Raw genomic sequence first — 21,082 nt, 5'->3', positions numbered from 1 at the left:
ACTTTGCTTCCGATATAATTAATTCAGCGTTTTACATCATCGTAGTAAGGAAAATCAAAACGTCTTGAAGTGGTCTAGTCACCTTTGCCGCCAGTAGCTTGAAGTCGAACTTGAGTTTGGTTCGTTGCATGAAAGCGTAGGTCACATTTTCCACCGAAGACGGTAAAAGCGAAAGACAGAGATGTTCTTCTGCAAACACCGCACTGCAGGTGCCATCTACAACAAGCAATGGTGGTGAGATTAGAAAAAGCAACAGCATTTCAAGGAAGCAAATTGAGGTTCGTCTGGTACCAATAGATGTTACCAAAATGCTCATTAAACATAAAGACAGACGAGTTTCTGCAGACAATCAATGTAAAAAGAACAGATTTTGTTACCGTGGTTAGCCCATATTTTGATAAGATTGGAGGTGAGCTACATCGCTTGGTTGTTAGAGGTATGGTGGACGAAGAGATGCAGGGGAAGAAAGAGACGAACTTAGGGATATGATGTGCAATAGTGAGCTGACTCGTCGAGTTTTGGAGAAAAAGAGCAGAAGATAACCTTTTTATACATCTAATAACGTTAAAATAATGCTAAAAACGCAAATTTTGCTAACTGGAAACTTACCTTGCAATGGAACGTTCTGGTAATTGCCTACGTAATCAGGTCCGAGTTGTGTCTGGATCGTTGACGAGTTTGGAAGGAACGATGATATCTCGTCGAACACTCTCAAAGAGGCGAATCGCCAAACGAGAGAAGAACGTGCCGTGAGGCGTGACGGTGTGCCAATCCAAGCGTGAACGGCAATAGGAGAGTTGAGAGCTTGTTGAGAAGAGCCGCCAGGATAAGGACTGATGTAACGCAACTGAAAAAAAAGAAAAAAATACAGATTCTAACAAATTGTCAAGAATCCTGATCAAAAATCAATCGCACAGAAAATGTTCTGTCAGTCAGAACTGTGTTGCAGAACATAAAACAGCACAAGCTTCAAAAGACAAGAAAATCAAAAAGAAAATACAGAGAACTGACCTTAGAAGCACCAAGCACGTTTCCGTTTAAGTAGGCGGTCACTGTGCTATGCTTCAACACGGTTGACTTGTGCAGTGTCACTTGCAGATGATGCCACTGACCTTCCACACAGACATGTTCCATATTAAAACCAGCGGTTTCTTTCGACTCTTCCAGGTCACCAGCACCAGGGTCTGAAATTCATAAAATAATTAACTGAACGGGGAGTGTTGAACTTCTTTATTTGTTTATTGTATGGCTTATCTCCAGTAAATACAAATAGTCCTTCTTTCTACGTCGCTTTGCGTCGCCAAGCATTGATGCGATGTAAAAAAGATAACTATTAACTTGTGTTAGTCTGGTGACTGGCTAAGGCCTAGCTCTTACAATATTGTTTCAAAGATGTGTTGCATTTATACGAGCCATGACATATCACATTCCAAATTCTTTTGCCAGAAACAATCTGTTTCAGCAATTCCTTGTTCGTAGAAAATACTTCCTGCATCTCACGGCAGCTTAGGTCGACGTTTACCTTTACTTGTAGCAGAAATGTGACTGTCATTTCACCAAGTCAGTTTCTTTCCTTGACCCACTGAGCCGAAACAAGAGAGAAAACTCGCTCCAAAAAAGCATTACTGACTGATGAGAAATTCAATGCAATGCAAGGAATGTGGAAAGTGGGTACATGCAAGATGTGCTAATGTCAAGAGAGCCGCAACAAGATTGGCGAAGTGTTTTGTTTGTGGGAAATGCAGTAAAGGAAGGAATGAAGTGGAAGGCCATGATGATGAGTTCTGCCATGGCATAGAAACAGTGACAGACTTCTGTTATCTGGGTGATCGGATAAATGGAAGTGGTGGATGTGAAGCAGCGGTGACAACAAGGGCAAGATTGGGCTGGGCAAAGTTCAGGGAATGTGGGGAAATGTTGTATGGCAGAAAATTCTCACTAAGGATGAAAGGGAAAGTATATCGGAGCTGTGTGCGGCCTGCAATGTTATATGGTAGTGAGACATGGATATTGAGAGAGAGTGAACTGGCAATCCTGAGAAGAACGGAAAGGTCAATGGTGAGAGCAATGTGTGGGGTGAAAACGAGAAGGGAAAAAAGGACTGAAGAATTGTTGGATATGCTAGAGATGAGAGAGACCATAGACCAACTGGCAAGGGCAAATGGAGTAAGATGGTATGGACATGTGATAAGGAGGGAGGAAGGAAGTTTTCTTAGAAAGGCACTAGATCTAAAGGTGGATGGGAAGAGGAAACGCGGTCGTCCAAGAAGAACGTGGAAACAACAAGTGAAGGATGAATTTAAAAAAAGTCGGACTGAAGGAGGAAGATGCAAGGGACAGGGTGAAATGGAGAAAAGGGATTAAAGCAATTGCTGCGCAGAAACAATCGGCCACCCCCACTAGTGGGGAACAAACCGACGATGGATTATGATGATGATGATGATGACCGGAAGAGAGAAGATGATGCTACCCAGTTTGTGAAGCAATGGAAAAGATTCGTCTCTAGTAAATATCTTCAACCACTTGTTCTTAGGTTCATCCTTGCGGAACAAAACATCTAGAGCCTTCTTGAGCAGAGCATTAACAGCCGAGACTTCATCGAATAACTCATTCTTCATTGCCATTGGCGGATCAATTTTCTTCGCCAACCGGCCCCGTACTCAATCGTTTGATCTCTTAGCAGGGTCCAGTTGATGTGTGTTGGAATGTTGGATGCTTCTCAAATCGATACAACTTATTGATATATTCCAAAAAAAGATAGATTTATAATTGTTGAAAACAAGACAAAATAAGAACTCAAGTCAAAAACAGGGATAAGTCTTAGAAATAAGGTCGGTATGGCAACCCTGGGTCTAACCCTTATCGGATTTAAATTTGCCGGTTCAGAGGCTACTCACTATACCTACCAAGCCGCCGTACAAATACATCAAATCGGAATCTCACCGAGATTGTTTAGGTCATGCTCGTTCGTGGACACGACTAGTTTCTTTCGTCTCGGAGAAATGTTGATTGAAAAGCATTTGAAGTTCTGATGAGTGGCCAGAACCTAAAACAGGGCAGTTTGTAATGTTCCAGCCAGCAAAGCAGCACTTTTTATTGATGCAACGTTTGTGGACTGATTCGCTGGCTGGTATGAATACAGCTGGTTTGAAACTACTAAAAATTAACCATTTTTACATTGACTCAACAGTTTCGGCCTAGAATTAGTTGCAAACGGGTTAGAACATTTAATTTACATTTTCAATGAAAACTGGTAATGCTATGGTGCATTTTATTGCACATTAGCTTGCTGTTATATTACGTATACGGATGGAGTGACATGCGCAAGAGTCGAACAAGCGTTGCTTGATCTCGTCGATTCTTCGTTTACAGGCCAAGTGTTAATCAACTGAGTGATGGGAGAAGATGGTGTCAAATGATTCAGTGTAAAAATGGCAAATTTCTCATCTGGTTATATCAGTGACACAAAGACAAAGTTCAAGACAAAACCGGTTCAAACCAGAACGTCGCTTACTTGTCTTTCCAAAGTTAAAATTCGAACGGGATGAAGTTGGAGATTGCAGAAGTTTTCGATGTAAAACCAAACAGCAACTGAGATTCCGTGAGCAGGGGGAAAGACACGTTCATCTGTTAGATGAAAAATAATGATAGAATTGAGTTGATTCTACGATCACAAACAAAACCCCACCACACGTCGTGCATTGTGATTAAAACAAAAACTCGCCAACCTTTTCGATTTTACATCTATCTTTCGTCAAGCAACAGATAGCTAATTTAAGTCACATTGAAATTGCATGTAAAGTCGCAAAAAATAGTTTTTGAAAAGCAAAATACAATTTTAGAGAAGGACAGTTGACAAGAAATTATAATCTTATGCTAAGTAAGTGCGGTTATTATGAGCGAGCTGCTCCATCACATCAATCTTGCTTGATGTCTTGCTTGATGCGATGCTTGATGTGATGCCATCAGCGTTCAGCTATAAGACGGTGGGATGACGGGAGCCTACTTGTCGACAGTGGAACTGTCGCACTCTGAAAAGAGCGGTTCTCGTGGGGTCTTGTGCTGAGCGTTCCGGGTCGAGGTTCGGTTTTGACAGTTTTCGCTTCGCATTTTTATGATGCTCCTTACAGGTGGGATCGCGTGAAAGTGACTGTTCTACAATGAAAGTAATTATTACTTTCTCGATAATGCCGTTTTGATTAACCAAAAATCATGCCTGAAAGTGTTGAAGCGCCAACAGCTGAAGGGTTGGAGGCGGATTGAGGAAAAATACTGGGAATGAACAAGCAGCTGTTGCCCTGAAAAACACTCTGACGTTCAACTATCCGGTTTGCACTGGTTTGTACCAGACTCAATCAAAGTTTTAACATTTGCGAACTAAACACGTGTTCCAGTTTGACAAAAGCATTTTTACTATTTCTCGCTAAAAACAGCTCTTTGTTAGAAAAAGTAAAAACGTTAAAAATTGCATAGAATTACAGAGAAGCTTCACCCTTTCCCGACGAACCTGCATTGACATGTCGAACTCAACGAAAGAAGGGAGGGGCTTGTAACTGGACGACATGTCGCTTATCATTCCCACGTTACGAGGGGTTGCGATGGACACTAAGCTTTTGACTCTGTTCAATGACACCGCACCGTTGTTGACAAACAGATTCTCACAATGTAGTGGACTCCCGATTCTCAGTAACTTTCTGCAGAAAAATGGACTTTTTATGTTGGCTAAGTAAAATACATACAATTTTTATCAATGCGATCGAACATTTAAAGAAGGGAAAAAGAATTTGCAACATTTGAAGCCACGTTGACGATTGAAGTATAAAACTATTGTGGGGTCTTCGCTGCATGTTTTTTCAAAACAAAATCTACATGTTTTTGCAGGTTAGCATAAATTTTATCATTACGTAAACTAAGAAACACTTCGTTCCCGACTTACCTAAGCTCTTGGGGAGACACAGACTGGGTGGCCAATCTTTCTAAAATCTTTTGGCAAACTGGATTTAGAGGCGATAGATCGTCAACTAGCGCCTCTTCGAAGTCGGTCAGCAATGTCGAAAGCAAGCCAGCTTCGGAAAGAATCTAACAGAATAATCGAACCAAAGTTTCAAACAAGATTGATCAGACCAGACACTAAATTCCGTCATTTTTACATTGATTCAACGTCTGCAGACGTTGAATCAATGTAAAAATAACGGATTTTGGTGTCTGGGAACAGACACGAACTATTTCGCAAGAAAGACGCTCTCTGAAACAGTGAAGTGAGTTTAATGAAAGCGAAAAAAACAAGTAAACTCATTTTCTTGTCAACTTTTCGGTGGAGAGATCCAGCTGATTCGAAAGGAAAATATGAGGTTAAAGTGCAGTTGGTAGGCATGGTGGCATGTGACAAACTGTTGGATAACTTTGCACATTACAAAGCGGAAACACTAACCTGTTCGTTTCGTTCGTTGTTTAACACTGAGTTAATTTCGTTCAATAAATACATTTGTAGCGCGAGGACTTCCTGAAATGAAAATAATGACGTCACGAGATCAATACCGTATCAAATATAACACAAACAACTGTCGTCAGACGTTAAACCAACGCAAAAACACAACTTTTTTTCGGTTGGCTATTACGTATGAAAACATGGTCAAAGGGTATTATTAAGGTCACCTTGCTATCTTGACCTTCCACAGAGAGGTAGGGAATCAATTGCAAGAACAGCTTGACCACGTTCGGGTGGAGAACGTAGCCAGGCAAGAAGTGAACAATTTTCGGAGAGTCGTCAGAGAATCTGGAAACACAAGCGAAGTGAATGTGCCTTGGCAGAAAACTGAAGTCATCAGTGCCATCAAAGAAAATTCATCAGTGTCATCAAATAGTCCTAGTACCAAGAGCAAAATCCGTCATTTTTACATTGATTCAACGTCTGCAGACGTTGAATCAATGTAAATATGACGGATTTTGCTGTCTGAAAAGCTACGTGTTGATAAGTAGTTATCTACTTTCACACGAATGCAAAATAAATTTTAGAATTGAAGTAAAGACACAAAACAACTTTTAGATTTCAAGAAAAAATTTAGACATCTGTTTTGAAAATTGAGACTCTACATTGAGTTTCCCACTCACTCTGAGGATCGGCTAACACTGTGCTGTAGCTTTTCAATCTTTGCTTCCACGTCATCCTTGAACAAGTTACACGCGACCTTGTGAAGAAGCTTAAACAAACAGAGCACCTTCTTGTAATACGTCATGTTGTCAGCTCCGTCGCTTGAAATCGACGACGCTTGATCACGCAAAGGAATCTTGAGGCATTCTGGTTTCGGGAGCTCGGTGCCGATGTTCGTGACTATGTCAAAGGTCGGTTTATCGGCGGCAAAACAACCCAAACCTTTGACAGCAGAGCACAAGGCTTCATAACCGATCTGGAAATGTACTCATTGATAATGTTTATTCTTCCAAAACATTGCATAATTAGTGCACATGGTAGGTGCACATAATTAGTGCTTAGTGCACATAAAGCATTCTGAATGTATTTAGAAAACGCATTTTTCATGCTTTTCTTTGGTATGGCCTAACAAGATAGCGAATTTGAAGCCACAGACTACAGGCAGACCAAGAGATCTTTGTCAAGGTAATCATATCAAGACATATGGCGGCTGGAGTGGAAACGCCACCGGTCATTCGTTTAAGGTTCAATGAGCAATCAACTACAAGCTTTATAAGTTCAAACCAATTGATATCATTGCCTTGTTGAAGTTATAACCAGCATACCAACCTCGTTCTCAAAATATTTCTCATTGAAGGGGGAATTCAAAGCAACAGAAAATATGTGGAAAATGGTCTCTAAAAGAACAAAGCCATCCTTGGCATGCTCGCACCAGAAGTCACAAGGCCGGTACGACATACAACCTACAAAACGTAGCAAGAAAGAACATGAGGCGAGACCCAAAACAGTTGTTATACCTGACTATAACACAACTTTTGCAAAGAACATTACAGTAGATCTTACTACGTAGCTTTACAACATCTATTAACATTTGTTCGTAAAACATTACTTTGAATGTACATAAATTTTAAACTTACGCTCCCCTTTACAAAAAAAATAATTATCGTTCTAGACGATGACTACGTCATGCCACAAAAAGACGACACTCAAGTGTTTGAAGTTGTTTTTTTACCAATTTTCTCTGCACTCACCTTCCATTCCGACTATGATGGAGATGAGGTTTATGAAGCCGCCAACGTTGCGGAACATCAACGATCCTGCTGTGCTCTTGCTCACCACCTGTGGTCAATGTGGAACACTTGCTTTGATGCAATAAAATTTTGCTGCTTTGGTAAAAGCATGAATTGCCGGGTGCATAAAATCAGGACAACTGGCCTTTCCGGGCAGTAAAATCAGTCATTTTTACATTAATTCAACGTCTGCAGACGTTAAATCAATGTAAAAATGATACATTTTGCTATCCGGGGATAGACACGATAAAGGTAAGATTAAATAGCAACCAAAAGATTAATTTGGCATTCGTTATCTAAACTTAAATATCAGTTCAAATACAGAAAACAATCTGACGGCAAAGCGGATAACAACAATAAGAAATACTTATAAAAAAAAAAGCAAAAGCTCTTTCCTATACCAGGTCTACTGTACATTATTCACGTTTTTGGCTCGAAGGTTTTTACACTTGAAAACGCAATGGAAAACAATAATTACTTTTCCCAAGCTTTTCAAAATATCAATTTTCAACTGAATGCTGCTGAGTGGCAAAGTACTTAGCAAGCCAAGTAGAGTAGCCATGTCGTCATCATTACTAGCAGACACGGGTTGAAGTATAAGAGCTTCAACGAGGGACAAGGCGGGATAGCGGCACTCGTTGTAAGCCAACGTATTGAACACGCATCTGGCACCTCCGGTCTCTCGAAATATTCCTGTCAAAAATGTACAATGATGTACGGTTCAGTTTGTAAAAAAAAACTACAATAAAACAATTTCTTCACATTGTTTGACCGAATGATGAGACCTTTATATGATGAGGTCGGTCAACCCTGATGTTTCGGGAAGAAGCAAAATGGGGAGTGAAAGAGACAATCACGATAAAACGAAATGATTAAGATGTCATTACAGCCTTAAAATGAAAAAAACACGAAACTCTGTATCACTTTTGCACAACCTTTCATACTTTACATGGTGCAGACGTTAAATCAATGTAAAAAAAGACTGATTTGCTGACAAGGAGCATGTTCGATCCCTTGCTAAGAACAACTCACACATATGAATACTCAAAAAGGTATTGGTGGCCATTCCTGGTTACCATAACTCCCATTGTATTTCATAAACGTTCATATGTTTATATTGAGTTCATATTTTTCATGTTTGTTTAAGTGATTTTTTTGAAAGATATATTACTGCATGATACTACCGACACAACTTCTTTTATGGAAACTAAAATATTTTAATACTTTCTCAATACCAAAAGCAGTTCATATGGCAAAACATGTAGAGCAGCGAACATAAAAACTGCGTTACAAAATTTCCCAAGTAGATGTCTCACCTGCGTTTGTTGACGAATCTTGTATCATCTCCACCAAAACATCCATGGTTGATCTCCCAAAAGCGTGGTAATTATCGGTGATGTCTTCCTTCAAAACCTCTCCGTCGCTTCCACAAACTTCGCTCTTCAGCAACGCACTGTATCTGGAAACAATTTGTGAGATATTAATTTAAAAGCGATCATGCAAAAGCCGCCAATCTTTACGTTAATTCAAGGTCTGTAGACGTTAGAGGTATGTAAAAAAAGTCGTTTTTTTGTAGATATAAAATAGAAGCTCTAAGTTACTGAGGTTAGCAGTTTTAGATAACCACGTGAAATTTCAAAGATTGTGCTAACTGACAAATTATATTGCTATAATTTAAAATATTAAATCGTTACTTTTAAAAAAGTATTGTAAACGTGATTTTCGCAATGCAGCCCACCACTGAAAATAAATCACCACCCCTGACAGATACAGCATCTTCAACAACAGTAAGGCTAGATGTAATGTAAAGTGATTATCCCATTCCATCACCCTCCTCTCCAAACCCAACGACATTTTGGCTATAACGCTCCAACCCCTTTGCTTTCAATAGACAAATATATTTTACGGATGCGAAACTAGCTTTATAGCGGCCCACTAACTTGTTGTCTATTCCTAGAAGAACAAATCTAGCTTCCACAAGTGGCAAGGACACTGTATTGGTCGAGAGATTAGCATGAAAATACACGATCACATATGCATACATAATACATTCCATACAATGCCACCACAGTCATTAAAGAGCGTTATTTTATCATCATAACATTTGTGTTTTTATCACGTTAATAACCCATTTGTAAACATTTGCCTTTAGCTCGACTAAACATGTTCATACAGATAAGTCCATGATACAGATCGAAATCGATTTCAAGTTAAACAAGATGGAACTGACTGTATTTAAAATAAATTGATTTGCACCACAAAAATGACGTCACTTTTTTTGCACTGTAATCTTTCCACAAACGAAAAAAATAATTTGAACTACAAGTCAAAGAAAGGGACGTCAGCAACTAGCACTCTTGATCAGGCTGGTTCGTGCTGGTTGGATTTAGCTTGTAACCGGGTTGCGAGAAAGAACAGAAGTTTCCTACGGTCGCTAACGCACCTATGTGTGATGGCTTTACCAAGGGAGCTTACAGTAACAATCATAAAGTAAGGTTGTAAAACCTATCACTGATGTACTGTAAACACCATACCTTTGCAAGCACTTGATCAGCATTTCAAAGAGACCAACTTCGCGAAACACATCTCTGTACGTACGGATGTTGCTCAATAAAAGCTTTTGCAGGCTTCTTAAACACGATATACTGCATTCCACGTTGCTAAAATGACACAAATTAACAAGATGACGAAACGACATGATTACACATTGTGACGTTTGTTGATGATTTATTGGATGACGTCGGTACTCGCTACTATTTCTCTAAGAACGGGAATAGTGTTTGTGACCAGATCAAATTTAGTACAAAACTTCCATTGAAACAACTTATCTTAAAACTGACAACATAGATTTCGAGCATCAAGTTCAACGTTCATTGAAATCATGATACTAAAACATTGACATCATTAAAGTTGAGATAAAAGTCTAAATTAGATGCTTACCTGTCGTTTTTCAACAGCAAACTAATACTGATAAGTTCTTTCCTCGGTATAAATCCCAAGGTCAGTGAAATGTATTCAAAAATAGCAAAGTACCTGAAAAAAGAAGAGTTTAAGCTTTTGAAGCATATTCCTATGCTATTGGCTAGTACAACGGTGATTTCAACAACTCATTTTATTGAATCGCCATTAAAAACTACACATCAGTCTTCGGCACGTTGATTGCGTAGCATGACGTAAGAAGTCTGATGGCTCAAACAAAAGACGGAATTACAAGTAACGAGAAGTCGCAATCAACATTGAGCAATTGTTCGCCTATTCTTACCTATTGTTATGGCTATCTTGGATTTACAAAAGAGATACGTTAATGATAAATAGAAAAGATCTGCAGAAAATTGATCCGTATTGTTAGCATTACATCGTTGCTGTATTTCACAGCGCACAATCTTTCTATTTCGATATGAAAACAAACTCGAAATAGACACGCATCGCACACCTTTAGAGTTCACTCTCTTTGTTTGCGAGGTGAGGAAATGCAAAACAATAAACAAAACTTTACTGGTCACATGCGACAGTTCAAAGTAGCATTAATGGAAGAATTTACAACAGCTAACAGCACTTTACTGATTAAACTTTTAACTAAAATCGAAATTAGCAAAAAACTTACTGAGGATAAATTTCTGGATTCTTTGAAGGAAGCCGTTCGGAAAAGTTAGACATGGTGTGGAGATTGGTCAATATGAAATAATTTGCTGGATCGCGACAGTAAACGGCAAAAACAGCATCAAGCACAGCCCTGGCCAAGATAGTGGTTCGAGAGCGGGCAAAGAGGGTTTCTAAGACTTGAAACGCGTTTGTGTTGCGGACACTTTCCCCTGTTGTTTCAAGTACAAAAGTCGTTTAAAAATATGTAGGATACGCAAAGTAGACATCGATCGCATGAAAGTTTAAGCAAGTCTTCTCATTTCGCGACGGTTTTTCCATTCGCGTGGAAGTCAGCCGGTTTTGCTCGTAATAAATTCTTTCTAGAAATCACGATCGCCCGTATCTCTTCTCTCTAAGCTAACCCGACGCTACATGCCGTACATCTCTCCGAACAGCATTTTTTTAACACTTAATGTTTAAACGTTGGTCTGCCTCTTCGTCTTTAAACGTTGGTCTGCCTCTTCGTCTTTAAACGTTGGTCTGCCTCTTCGTCTTTAAACGTTGGTCTGCCTCTTCGTCTTTACGATTCATTTCAAAAACCAAACGCACCAAAGAATGTGACTTGAAAGGTAAGGTTGGGAAAGACAGGTAAGACCAGCAAGCTTTAGTTATTGCAGTAGATGAAAAACCAAAACATAAAATTTCTATCCCACAACAAATCGATTTGTTTTTTGTTCGCAAACGGTGACGAATTACCTTTTCCGATAGGAACCGGTGCAGTGAAGTTGGTTTGGAAAGACTGTTGCGACACAGTGTCTGGCAGAAGTTCGTTGAAGCCACACGTCGTTAATATCTCTATGGCACCAATCACGCTAAGTAGAGCTTTAGAGTGGGCATCACTTTGAACTGCAGCATTTTCAAATCTACAAAGACGATGAGTTTGTTCAATTGAACGTATAGCATCAAAGTATAATAACGTACCGCACAGATACCGCTGCTACTTTAAATGCAAAGCAAGTCAATAGATAGGCTGACTGCATAGCTGAGTGGTGAGAGCCCTGGTTTGACGTTTAAAAGATCGCTGGTTCGACACCGTTCAAGAGTATGCGGCTATGTCTTTGGCAGGACACTTGAAAACATGCCTGAAGGTGGACACGAAGATTGGCTTCCTTGTCTTTCCGTCCACTTAATTTAAATCTTCAACTGCTGGGCGTGCTTGGATACGACAAAAAGCCAACAAGTATAAAATTGAATTTAATTATTTTGTTACGTGACTTTGAACACTTTGCAAACACGCACCATTTCAACTCAAAAGCAAATATGTTTAATAATTGAGTCAGCAAATTAGTGACAATGGCACTATACTGTATACATACACGTGGCAATACTTTGTTTTTGCTGTAAATCACATAGCAGTTTTAACGGAAGCTTTTTTACACAGGAAGCTGTAGATTATTTTTGTTTCAAAGTTCTCTGCGCTGATTCAATGGTGGCATGTCCGTGTGATGGCCCAACGCGAGATGCGCCAGGGTACGCAGTGTAGTCGTCATGGCAACACGCTAAGAAAACCCAGCTAGTAAACCAGTTCTTTTGATACATAGATTCGACGTCTGCAGATGTTAAATCAATATAGAAAATGACTAATATTGTGGTTAAGATGAATGCTTCGGAATAAATATATTCACTGCGTCAATGAGATGACCAAACTGTCATGGTATATTAGTAAGCAAAACTATACGGTCGATTGTTAGCAAAAACACTATGCGTAGATAATTAATAGCACAAGGTACATACCGCAAAATAAATTCGCTGATGAACACATATCCTTGGCCTTGCCTAAAATCGTCTAAGAGCAGCTGTGTCACTTCTGACGTATTGCTAATAAAGCGAAGCACGCACAACAACTGGTCTGCGAGGTCGACGTCCAGCAACGCGGGAGTCGAAGGATCTTCTTCAAGTGAAACCGTCGCCTTCCAAAGATTGTTGACGCATGTTTTAATGCACTGTTTAGCTGAGCAGAAAAATGTTCAGAATGTCACTTGCTTGGTGTGATGTTGAGTGTATTGGTTAAGTACGGTTACATGTTCTTTTTCGTCAATTCTCTGATATTATTGAAAAAGCATTAGATTCTTAAATTTAGTGGAATATAAAACAACGTCATTACATACATATAAATGCATGATAATTTGTTCTTCAGAAAGCAATATATCCAGTAGGTCTAAGTTAGTCTATTGTGAGATGTATTAAAACAAATCTTCTGTCGTGCTAACGTTACGTCAACAAGACGCAAGTGACATCTTCATGACCAAAGCAACGATTTCTCACTTCTGATGTATTGCACCACGTTGTGGCTGAGACCGTGTCGTGAGATTGTGATAAGAACTTCAGACGCTGCAGTTCTCCAGTTCTTGTTGTGAGGCGCACACCACGACGTGACGGCAGAAAACAAAAGTGACAAATCATCTTTGCGAGATAGTTCTTCGGCTGGTGAAATGTAACCACCCAAGCGCACCAACGTCTGTTAAAGAGGCAATTTGGCAAACAAGGCAGTGACAAGTTGCCATAACAGAAATATGTTAAGAAAATTTAATTGCCTTGGTAGTAAGTTAAGAGATCGATCAGGTCATCTTTACAAGCGTATAACGACTTTATGTTGAAACTCAAAATCATGAAGACTTAGAAATGCTACTTCTGACAAAATGGTTAGCATTATACGATAAACCCATGAACGCAAGTCTTGCATTTATCAAGCCCAAGTCTTGAGCGCAGAGTGTCCACCAGCATTGGAATATCTGGTGTTCCAACAATCCAACATCTTGGCTGAACGTTCACTGATAAATTGAGTATTCATACTTTGGCGCTACAACTCTCAATGTCATTCCAAGCTCCATGGAAAACATTTTTGCAAAAAATTTCGATTCGCTAACCAAACCACGGTGTCCGATGTTTTCTTCGTAAACAGTTCTTCGTAAAGCAATTCTTCGTAAGCAATTTTTCGTAAAACAATTCTTCGTAAAGTTAATTCTTTGTAAAACAATTCTTCCCAAAGCATTTATTCGTGCATGCAATGGAGATTTGATGTATACGAAGAAATGCTTTACGAAAAATTCTTTTACGGATTTCATTTCACCAACAACTGTTTACGAACAATTGTTTTACGAAGAATTGCTTACGAAGAATTGCTTTACGAAGAATTGTTTACGAAGAATTCGCCTATAACCCCAAACCACACTGTGACATCACACAGTACAACGCGGTTGTTCAATAATTATCACATCATTTACATACGTGGAAAGCCGCGGCACAAATTTTGGAGAACTGAATGCTTGATTAACAAATTCAATTGGCAAAAATCAAATGATTGGCAAAAATTTTCGCCAGTGTGCTGCCGTGCTTATGGAAGCTTTGTCGTACCGTACCGTGATCGTCAGTCTACCTAACCTAAATGGTGATGACGACAGAAAACGGAAATTTCACAAAAACGTTCTCGGGAGTATAATTTAGCTAGGGTTGTATTGCATAAAATAAGTAAATATAAAAGTTTTTATTTCAATCATATATAAACGAGGTCACCTGGTTTCGCCTGCAAGCAATGAATTCTGTTGTGATGCAACAAATTGCAACTGAATTTTTGGAAGAAAGGACTGCAAGACTTGACAAGATTTTCATATAGATTTTCAGACAGCTAATCAGTCGTTTTTTTACATTGATTCAACGTTTACAGACAACTTTATCTAGGCGTATCTAGGATGTTTTTACTACACATTTTCCAGATGAAAACGATAAACGAAGATTCAAACAAGTGCAAAAAGCACTTTACAAAAAGTTGTTATAAAAACACGTTGTGCAAGTGTACCTGAAGGAAAACCTTTTGCAATGACTCCTTGTTTTCGTCAGATAGAGACTGAGAGGGCAAGTCGAAGAAAAGATACAAACACTTGACCAGGGTTGATGGAAGATTCATTGTGGTCATGCAATCCACGATACCCTGCGTTGAGTCAAAATATAAGACAACAAAGAGAACTTATGGTTAACACTGTAAGGCGAGGATTGGAAACAGATTTACAAATTTGCGATTGACTTTAATCCGGACTCTCATCTGAAAAAGTAGCCAATTAGTATGTGCAAAACTGCAATTAAACTTTGAGTTACTAAATTTGTATGGCAAATGAAAACAGATCCACGAATACCATCAAATTATATCAGGCGATGTTTCAAAGGCATGGCCTTATCTCAGTTGACAGATAGAAGTTTTCTTGAAAGGCTGTGCGATTGAGTGGCTAAAAGTACATGTTCTGGCGCGGCCACCTGACGCGAAAAGATTGTCTGCGCCAACCTGTCGCAGACAAGGTATGCTCCATTGCTCCAAGGATAAAAAAAATTGCGCCAAATAGTCTCCAGATGAAATGTTTCCTGCGACAGGCCGACCGAGCCAGAATGCCCTGATCCCCAAAATAATTCTATAATGCACGTTTCATCGCATGCGATAAGCTCGTTTCATCTGTTTTAATGATCTCAAATACCAATAAGTGCATTTCTTTAATTCAACAAAGGATAACTGCTTATTCTTTCTGATTAATTCATCTGATTATCAAAAGATTCAGTGCTATGAACGACAATATCACTGAGCATAACCTACAGTTACATTCCTAAAGTTCCAGTTTATGTATGTTCTTCATAACAGTAGCGTGCTAAGCTATGTCTTCGGTACCAACGCAGCATAAACACACTGAGGAGTCTACCTGACCACCAGCTGCAAGTAGTGATAGTGTATTGAGCAAAACCCATCCACGATTTCCACGTTCACTGGTGTTTGGCATTAGAAAGTTGGCTATGTCAACACTGGCTTGCTCCGTGGACTTGTTGGACGCTCTGCGCCTTATTTCGCTGACCATCAAACGGGAAACCTAGAAATAACATTAAAATCAGTTACTTTGATATGTCTCACGCGGAATATACATCAGATAACGTTCCATTGCCTCAAGTACAAAAACATCGATATCGCAATCTGCTTGAATAAAATGATGCAGCTCACAAAAAAAAAAACAAGATGTATTTGCTGTGCTTGTGTACACAGTGAGACTGAAATGACTTAACACCAAACCGTTGTTGGTACGTGACACAAGACGTCCTAGTTGTGAAGATTTTAAGCAAATGGGTTGCGACATGTTGTAGCTCTTTGTATTAGAAAATACCTCATAAAAACAACAAGTCCGCGTTCACAGAGCAATTTGAAAGCTGGCAGTCTACGTCTGCCACTATTTGAGTTGATGCACCGAAACTGCTGAAAAAGCAACTTTTCTTATAACCGTTTCCACGTCAAAACTCATTTCAGTAACATACCAACAAATATTATGGTTTTGAAACAAGACACTATACAATACCTAAGTGCATGTAGGTGGTATTGCTATGCTTTTTGTAGCTCCATCGTGTAACTAGCAATTAAAATAAACTAAAAATTACAAACGCTTTCGGCCATACGCATGTTAGCCCTTTTTAAGTAACCAACTGACTGATGTTCTTCATAAACTAAAAAATTTTACTAAACTGATCTACACGAAAAAAAAAGAAACACATGAGAATGAAACGGCAAGGCAGAGGAGAGGCAAAATCACATGACGCTTAATTGCCTAGGTAAAAACACAAATCAATGATGCAAAATTACGTGAAGACATTTAGCAGATAGGAGACGCCTGCTGCAAACAACTGCCTACAGAGGCGAGGATTGCAAGATTTTATGAGCAAAGCCTCGTGGATTTTAGTATCAAATTCGGTGAAACATTTACAATTTTAGGTACAATTCTAAAAGACTCCAGCCCGATGGTTTATTTATTGTTTTAACAAGTTTCTTTTTTTTTCGATTTTTGATTGTAGATCAGTTTTGTAATTTCAATTTATGAAGAACACCAGTCAGTTGGTTACTTGAAAAGGGCTAACATGCGTATGGCCGAAAACGTTTGTAATTTTTAGTTTATTTTCATGCTATCATGTTATGTTAAATGCCGTCTGGTTGTTAGGTTTTAATTGTCTATAGTATAACTATAAAAATATCATCTCTTTACCAAAATTGTATAACTAGTAATAGTCTAGATCTGCATTAATCCTGTAAGCAACTTGAACTAATGTGAAATGAAGCAATTAGTGGAGCTTCTTTAACCTTAGATCGCATCTATAATTCATCAGGTTGAAATGAAAACCCTGACTTTTCCAACATATGGCATCAAATGCTATATCGAAAGATAGACAATCTGTCACTGCACAAATTCAAAATAGATTCAACCTCAATCATCTTATTATAAATGATTAATTACAATATAACTTTACAGATCTTTTTTTTACAATTTTGGAAGATGCCCAGTTGTATTCGTTTTGTGGCAAATGAAAGTGACATGACTTCACTGTAGCCTACATATAACTCCATGCAATGTACATGTCAAAGAGCTAATTTAACATATTAAACACGGGAAGTAGAATTGACAGACCACACGAAGTTTATCAGACAACATTTTGTAGCAAGGGCATTGTAAAGTTTGAAATAAATGTTTCTGAAAGTAACACCAATTAAAACAGTATAAAATATATACTCTTAACAAACAACAAAACCTCAACAATCTGAGTGAGCACAACGCACATGAATACAACGTTTAATCTCTTTCGCTACAATACAAAGCAATAAAAAGGCTTGTGCTTGCACTTATCAGAGCCTAGGCAATCGCAATGTAGTTTCCGTGTAAAGCACGTGGACACTATGACGCTTAAATGCGTATCTTGCAATCAGGCATGATCGCAAGTAAAATTGAATTTCTATGAAAATTACATTGCTTTACTGGTTTATCATGCAAATTAAATGTAAAGGGTTGTTCTGCACATTACACTTCAGCTCAAGGTAACTCTATCTTATAGACCATAATTAATCACCAATATTGATGTTTATTAACATGGCATACGGTAGATCAGGGGTAGCCAACTTCTCATCAAATGGGATCGACTAGAAAATTTAATATTTACTAGCGATCAACCGGTCGGTGATGAATTCACTAAGCAACTTTTTTTCCAGTGATACCAAAAACTGTATGAAAAAAGTGTGTTTTTTTTCTTGCTGCTTAATGCTTCTTGTTAGACAGGCATGAGTGCCCCTCAACCGTCTTCGTATGGGCGTAGGGTTTTTCTGTTCAACCATGCACTAGCGAGGAATAGCCTCTTCTTGTGAATGTGGTGCTGAAAAACAGACTGCAGACCACATCATCAACGATTGTACCATATATGCAAACAACCTAACGGAGTAGAAGGTGTGTGCGTTGTAGATGATGAAACCAAAGACTGGCTGTCCTATAGTAGCCTTCCAGTGTAGTTCAAGAAAATCGTGAATGCGGGGTGATGAAAACATAAACCTTCGGCCTCAGAGGTTCACACAACGACGATTTTTCTCTTGGTAAAATTTTTAGTTCCTCGTTGTATTTTCTCGTTTTTGTAAGTCTTTTTTTCGTCACAGCTTAAGTTTCATTTTCTTTACTAAATCTATGGTCATGCCTTAACCTTTAGCATTTGGCCAAGGCACCTGTTTTGGTCTACTTTTAATTTTACACTTAAATGTTTGTACCTGTCACATCACCATCTGCTTCAATGAGCATGTATGACTAACAAGTATTCTGTTTTCATACCTACAAAAGCCCTAACTGAAATTTGTCTGAGCATATCGACAATATTTCTAACTTTGATTTAAAAACTTGCTTTTTGGGAATCTTGTAAGGTCAACACTAAATCCGACTCAATCGACCAGTCGAGACTTGGCGATCAACGTGTTGGCCACCCCTTACATACATAATGCACAGATGGTTTAACATACTTCATCAATGCTTCTTTTCATCGTACCTGAGTGGAAAATTGGAGCACATCTCCAAACTTTTCTCTCATTTCTTGTGCAGGTGAAGTTTTAAAAACCTAAATGCAAAAAACTACATTCAACATACATCTGTTATCAACAAAAAAGTACTTGAATGGTATAATGTTAATGTATATATAATATCTTCTCCATGGCATCCCAGAGTGAAAATTAACATAAAATTATTTTAATAAAAAAATATTAAAGGAAAACTACAAAATTTTGATCTACATAACATTGATTATTTACTACCTGCATAGATGGCTATGTGAAAGAAAAAAGGGCCATGCACTCATGTTTTTCAAAGAATAAAAATTCAGGAAGATTACTAGTTTTGAGAAAGTTTGTATTGTAAATCAGACTTGATTCTAAACTTGGATGATTTGCATCAGTCAATAGCTTACTCACTTTAAAAAACAAGGGCAACATTGTGTACAGTTTCTCTTCTTGTTCAGTCTGACTTAGCGGGCTCATGGACAAAGATGCTTCTCTAAACTGACGACGAAGAGTTTGAAGTCCAAGATGATTCGATTGTGGTGGTGGAGTAGCCTAATGGATAAAAAAATTTCACTTAAAAATTCATAGAAAATATAAGTTATGCAAGCAAGCCAATACACTCAAGCATTTTTAACAGAAACTTTCAAGGTATTGGGAAGCGCTAGTTTTTACTGTGGTATTCAACATAATTTCAAATTGTATAACTAACTCACTTTAAATAACATTTTCATGTCACACAATTTTCTGCATAACTGAAGTACCTAACAGTAACACATGAATATTGATATCTAATGAAAACTCAAGTTATACAAAACTTTTTAGAGTTCTAGTGACGAAATAAAACATCAGATACTCACAGCTGAAGAAGAGGATCTGAATAGCTTTCTAAAACTATCCATGATTCTTTAATTTCTTTTGCAAATTCTCTAAAGCATGCCCCAAAAAGGGATACAAACGATCCAAAGAACAACAACAGAAGTTACATTGAAAGTGACCAAGGAAACAATTCTACACGACGCTTCTAACTACTGCTACAAAGTGCATCCATTCCTAAACGGTTGAAAAAATTGCAACGTGGGCTTTATGTTCGCAGTACATTACGTTGATCATAAACAATACAACTACCTTTGATTAACAGTAGTGGTAACATAGCTACATAGAATTATGAATCCTGTCAGCAAAAGTGTTATTTGTACTTAATAAAAAGGAAATAATTATCATGTAGCATTTATGACAAACGGCCATAAAATGTTTTTCAGAATAACGAAAAAAAACTGTAAAGAGTAGTACAGTATAATTGTAAAAATATGATTCAACATCACACACTTAATAGAATGAATATCAAAACTAAATTAATTAGAAACTATAATTTTCTACCATCAATCAAAGAATTAATTGAAGAAGAATTGCAAATTTAAAAAAGATGAGGTTGATGCAGACATTGCGATATGGTTGTTGTGCTACAAAAACAAACTGTTTCAAACTCTGCAATTGGCCTGAGGAGATTGTGTAATAACATGCCTAAGTACAATTTGAGCAGTAGTCTTGATGCACACAGAATAATATGTTACATCATATTAATTGAGCCAAGATATTCTCATTTGTTTTGCAGGTAATATTGCTGGTAGAGAGGCAATGAGCAACTGAAAATGCCGAAATACTGGTAGAATTGCAGGTCCAGGGCAAGGTTTGTAGATCATTGTGTTTAATTATTTAAAATAACTTGTTATTGAATCAGTTATATCAAGTACAACCTCAGAGCAATGAAACTAAATGATTTTCTATAATTACACAATACTGTGATGTCCATGAATTAAACACATTTGGGGGGAAGGCAGAGTGCATTGGATTTACCAAACTAAATCATCATACCAATCCGCCATTTCTTCAATCTATCAAACCAAGCCTAGGAGCAATCGGGGCACCAATTCTATCATCAGCCAAGAATATGAATTGTCTATTTTAGCAATTCTTGCAACAATTCAGTTTCTACTTTGGCAAGTAGCTTATTGTCTGTTTCAGGAAGATTACAGCTCACAAACACTTGTTTGCCAGTTCGTTTACTCAGTCGCTGTGCCATGTTGCTTGAAGTCATTGCAGAATTATCACCCAATAAGTTGACAGCAGTAGAACTCATGTCAAACTTAGTTTGCATTGCCACGGCTAAGTTACCCATTGAAAGTTCATGAGAGTTTATCCATAAAAGTGCACTATTGTTAAGATGCAAAACATGCACATTCACAGTAGAATCTTCTACCACAATAGGCAAATGCTTTATGTTTAAAGGTTCATCTTGAGTTTTCTCCATTTTAAAATTAATAGATGTCTTACAAATTTCCTAAAAATAAAATTATAAAAGATTTAACAATTTGGTTTCATTAAATAAGCACATTTAAATCC

General features: G+C 38.1%; 1 protein-coding gene across 1 annotated transcript in view; it reads right to left on the bottom strand.

Annotated features, from left to right (window-relative positions):
* LOC145786972 (WD repeat and FYVE domain-containing protein 3-like) overlaps window positions 1-19,584 on the bottom strand; it is a 51,545-nt gene extending 31,961 nt beyond the window's left edge. Inside the window, exons 1-26 of the mRNA XM_082598723.1 lie at window positions 19,540-19,584; window positions 19,094-19,234; window positions 18,676-18,744; window positions 15,546-15,710; window positions 14,660-14,791; window positions 13,129-13,321; window positions 12,598-12,814; window positions 11,560-11,726; window positions 10,826-11,033; window positions 10,162-10,254; window positions 9,756-9,881; window positions 8,538-8,680; window positions 7,700-7,914; window positions 7,183-7,270; window positions 6,761-6,894; window positions 6,112-6,407; window positions 5,656-5,776; window positions 5,432-5,503; window positions 4,937-5,079; window positions 4,508-4,694; window positions 4,205-4,298; window positions 3,515-3,627; window positions 2,944-3,046; window positions 1,012-1,184; window positions 610-847; window positions 83-216 (exon numbers count right to left, since the gene is read on the bottom strand). Of these exons, the coding sequence (XP_082454849.1) occupies window positions 83-216; window positions 610-847; window positions 1,012-1,184; window positions 2,944-3,046; window positions 3,515-3,627; window positions 4,205-4,298; window positions 4,508-4,694; window positions 4,937-5,079; window positions 5,432-5,503; window positions 5,656-5,776; window positions 6,112-6,407; window positions 6,761-6,894; window positions 7,183-7,270; window positions 7,700-7,914; window positions 8,538-8,680; window positions 9,756-9,881; window positions 10,162-10,254; window positions 10,826-11,033; window positions 11,560-11,726; window positions 12,598-12,814; window positions 13,129-13,321; window positions 14,660-14,791; window positions 15,546-15,710; window positions 18,676-18,744; window positions 19,094-19,234; window positions 19,540-19,581 (3,807 nt within the window). The 5' untranslated portion in view covers window positions 19,582-19,584. The remainder of the gene's footprint in view (window positions 1-82; window positions 217-609; window positions 848-1,011; window positions 1,185-2,943; window positions 3,047-3,514; window positions 3,628-4,204; window positions 4,299-4,507; window positions 4,695-4,936; window positions 5,080-5,431; window positions 5,504-5,655; window positions 5,777-6,111; window positions 6,408-6,760; window positions 6,895-7,182; window positions 7,271-7,699; window positions 7,915-8,537; window positions 8,681-9,755; window positions 9,882-10,161; window positions 10,255-10,825; window positions 11,034-11,559; window positions 11,727-12,597; window positions 12,815-13,128; window positions 13,322-14,659; window positions 14,792-15,545; window positions 15,711-18,675; window positions 18,745-19,093; window positions 19,235-19,539) is intronic.
* Between the last annotated feature and the right edge of the window lie 1,498 nt (window positions 19,585-21,082).

This window comes from Aplidium turbinatum, chromosome 17 (genome assembly GCF_918807975.1).
Source record: "Aplidium turbinatum chromosome 17, kaAplTurb1.1, whole genome shotgun sequence".
NCBI classification, from domain to species: Eukaryota; Metazoa; Chordata; class Ascidiacea; order Aplousobranchia; family Polyclinidae; genus Aplidium; species Aplidium turbinatum.
The sequence above is the reverse complement of the archived record's forward strand: the minus strand, read 5'-3'. Positions and strand labels throughout refer to the sequence as shown.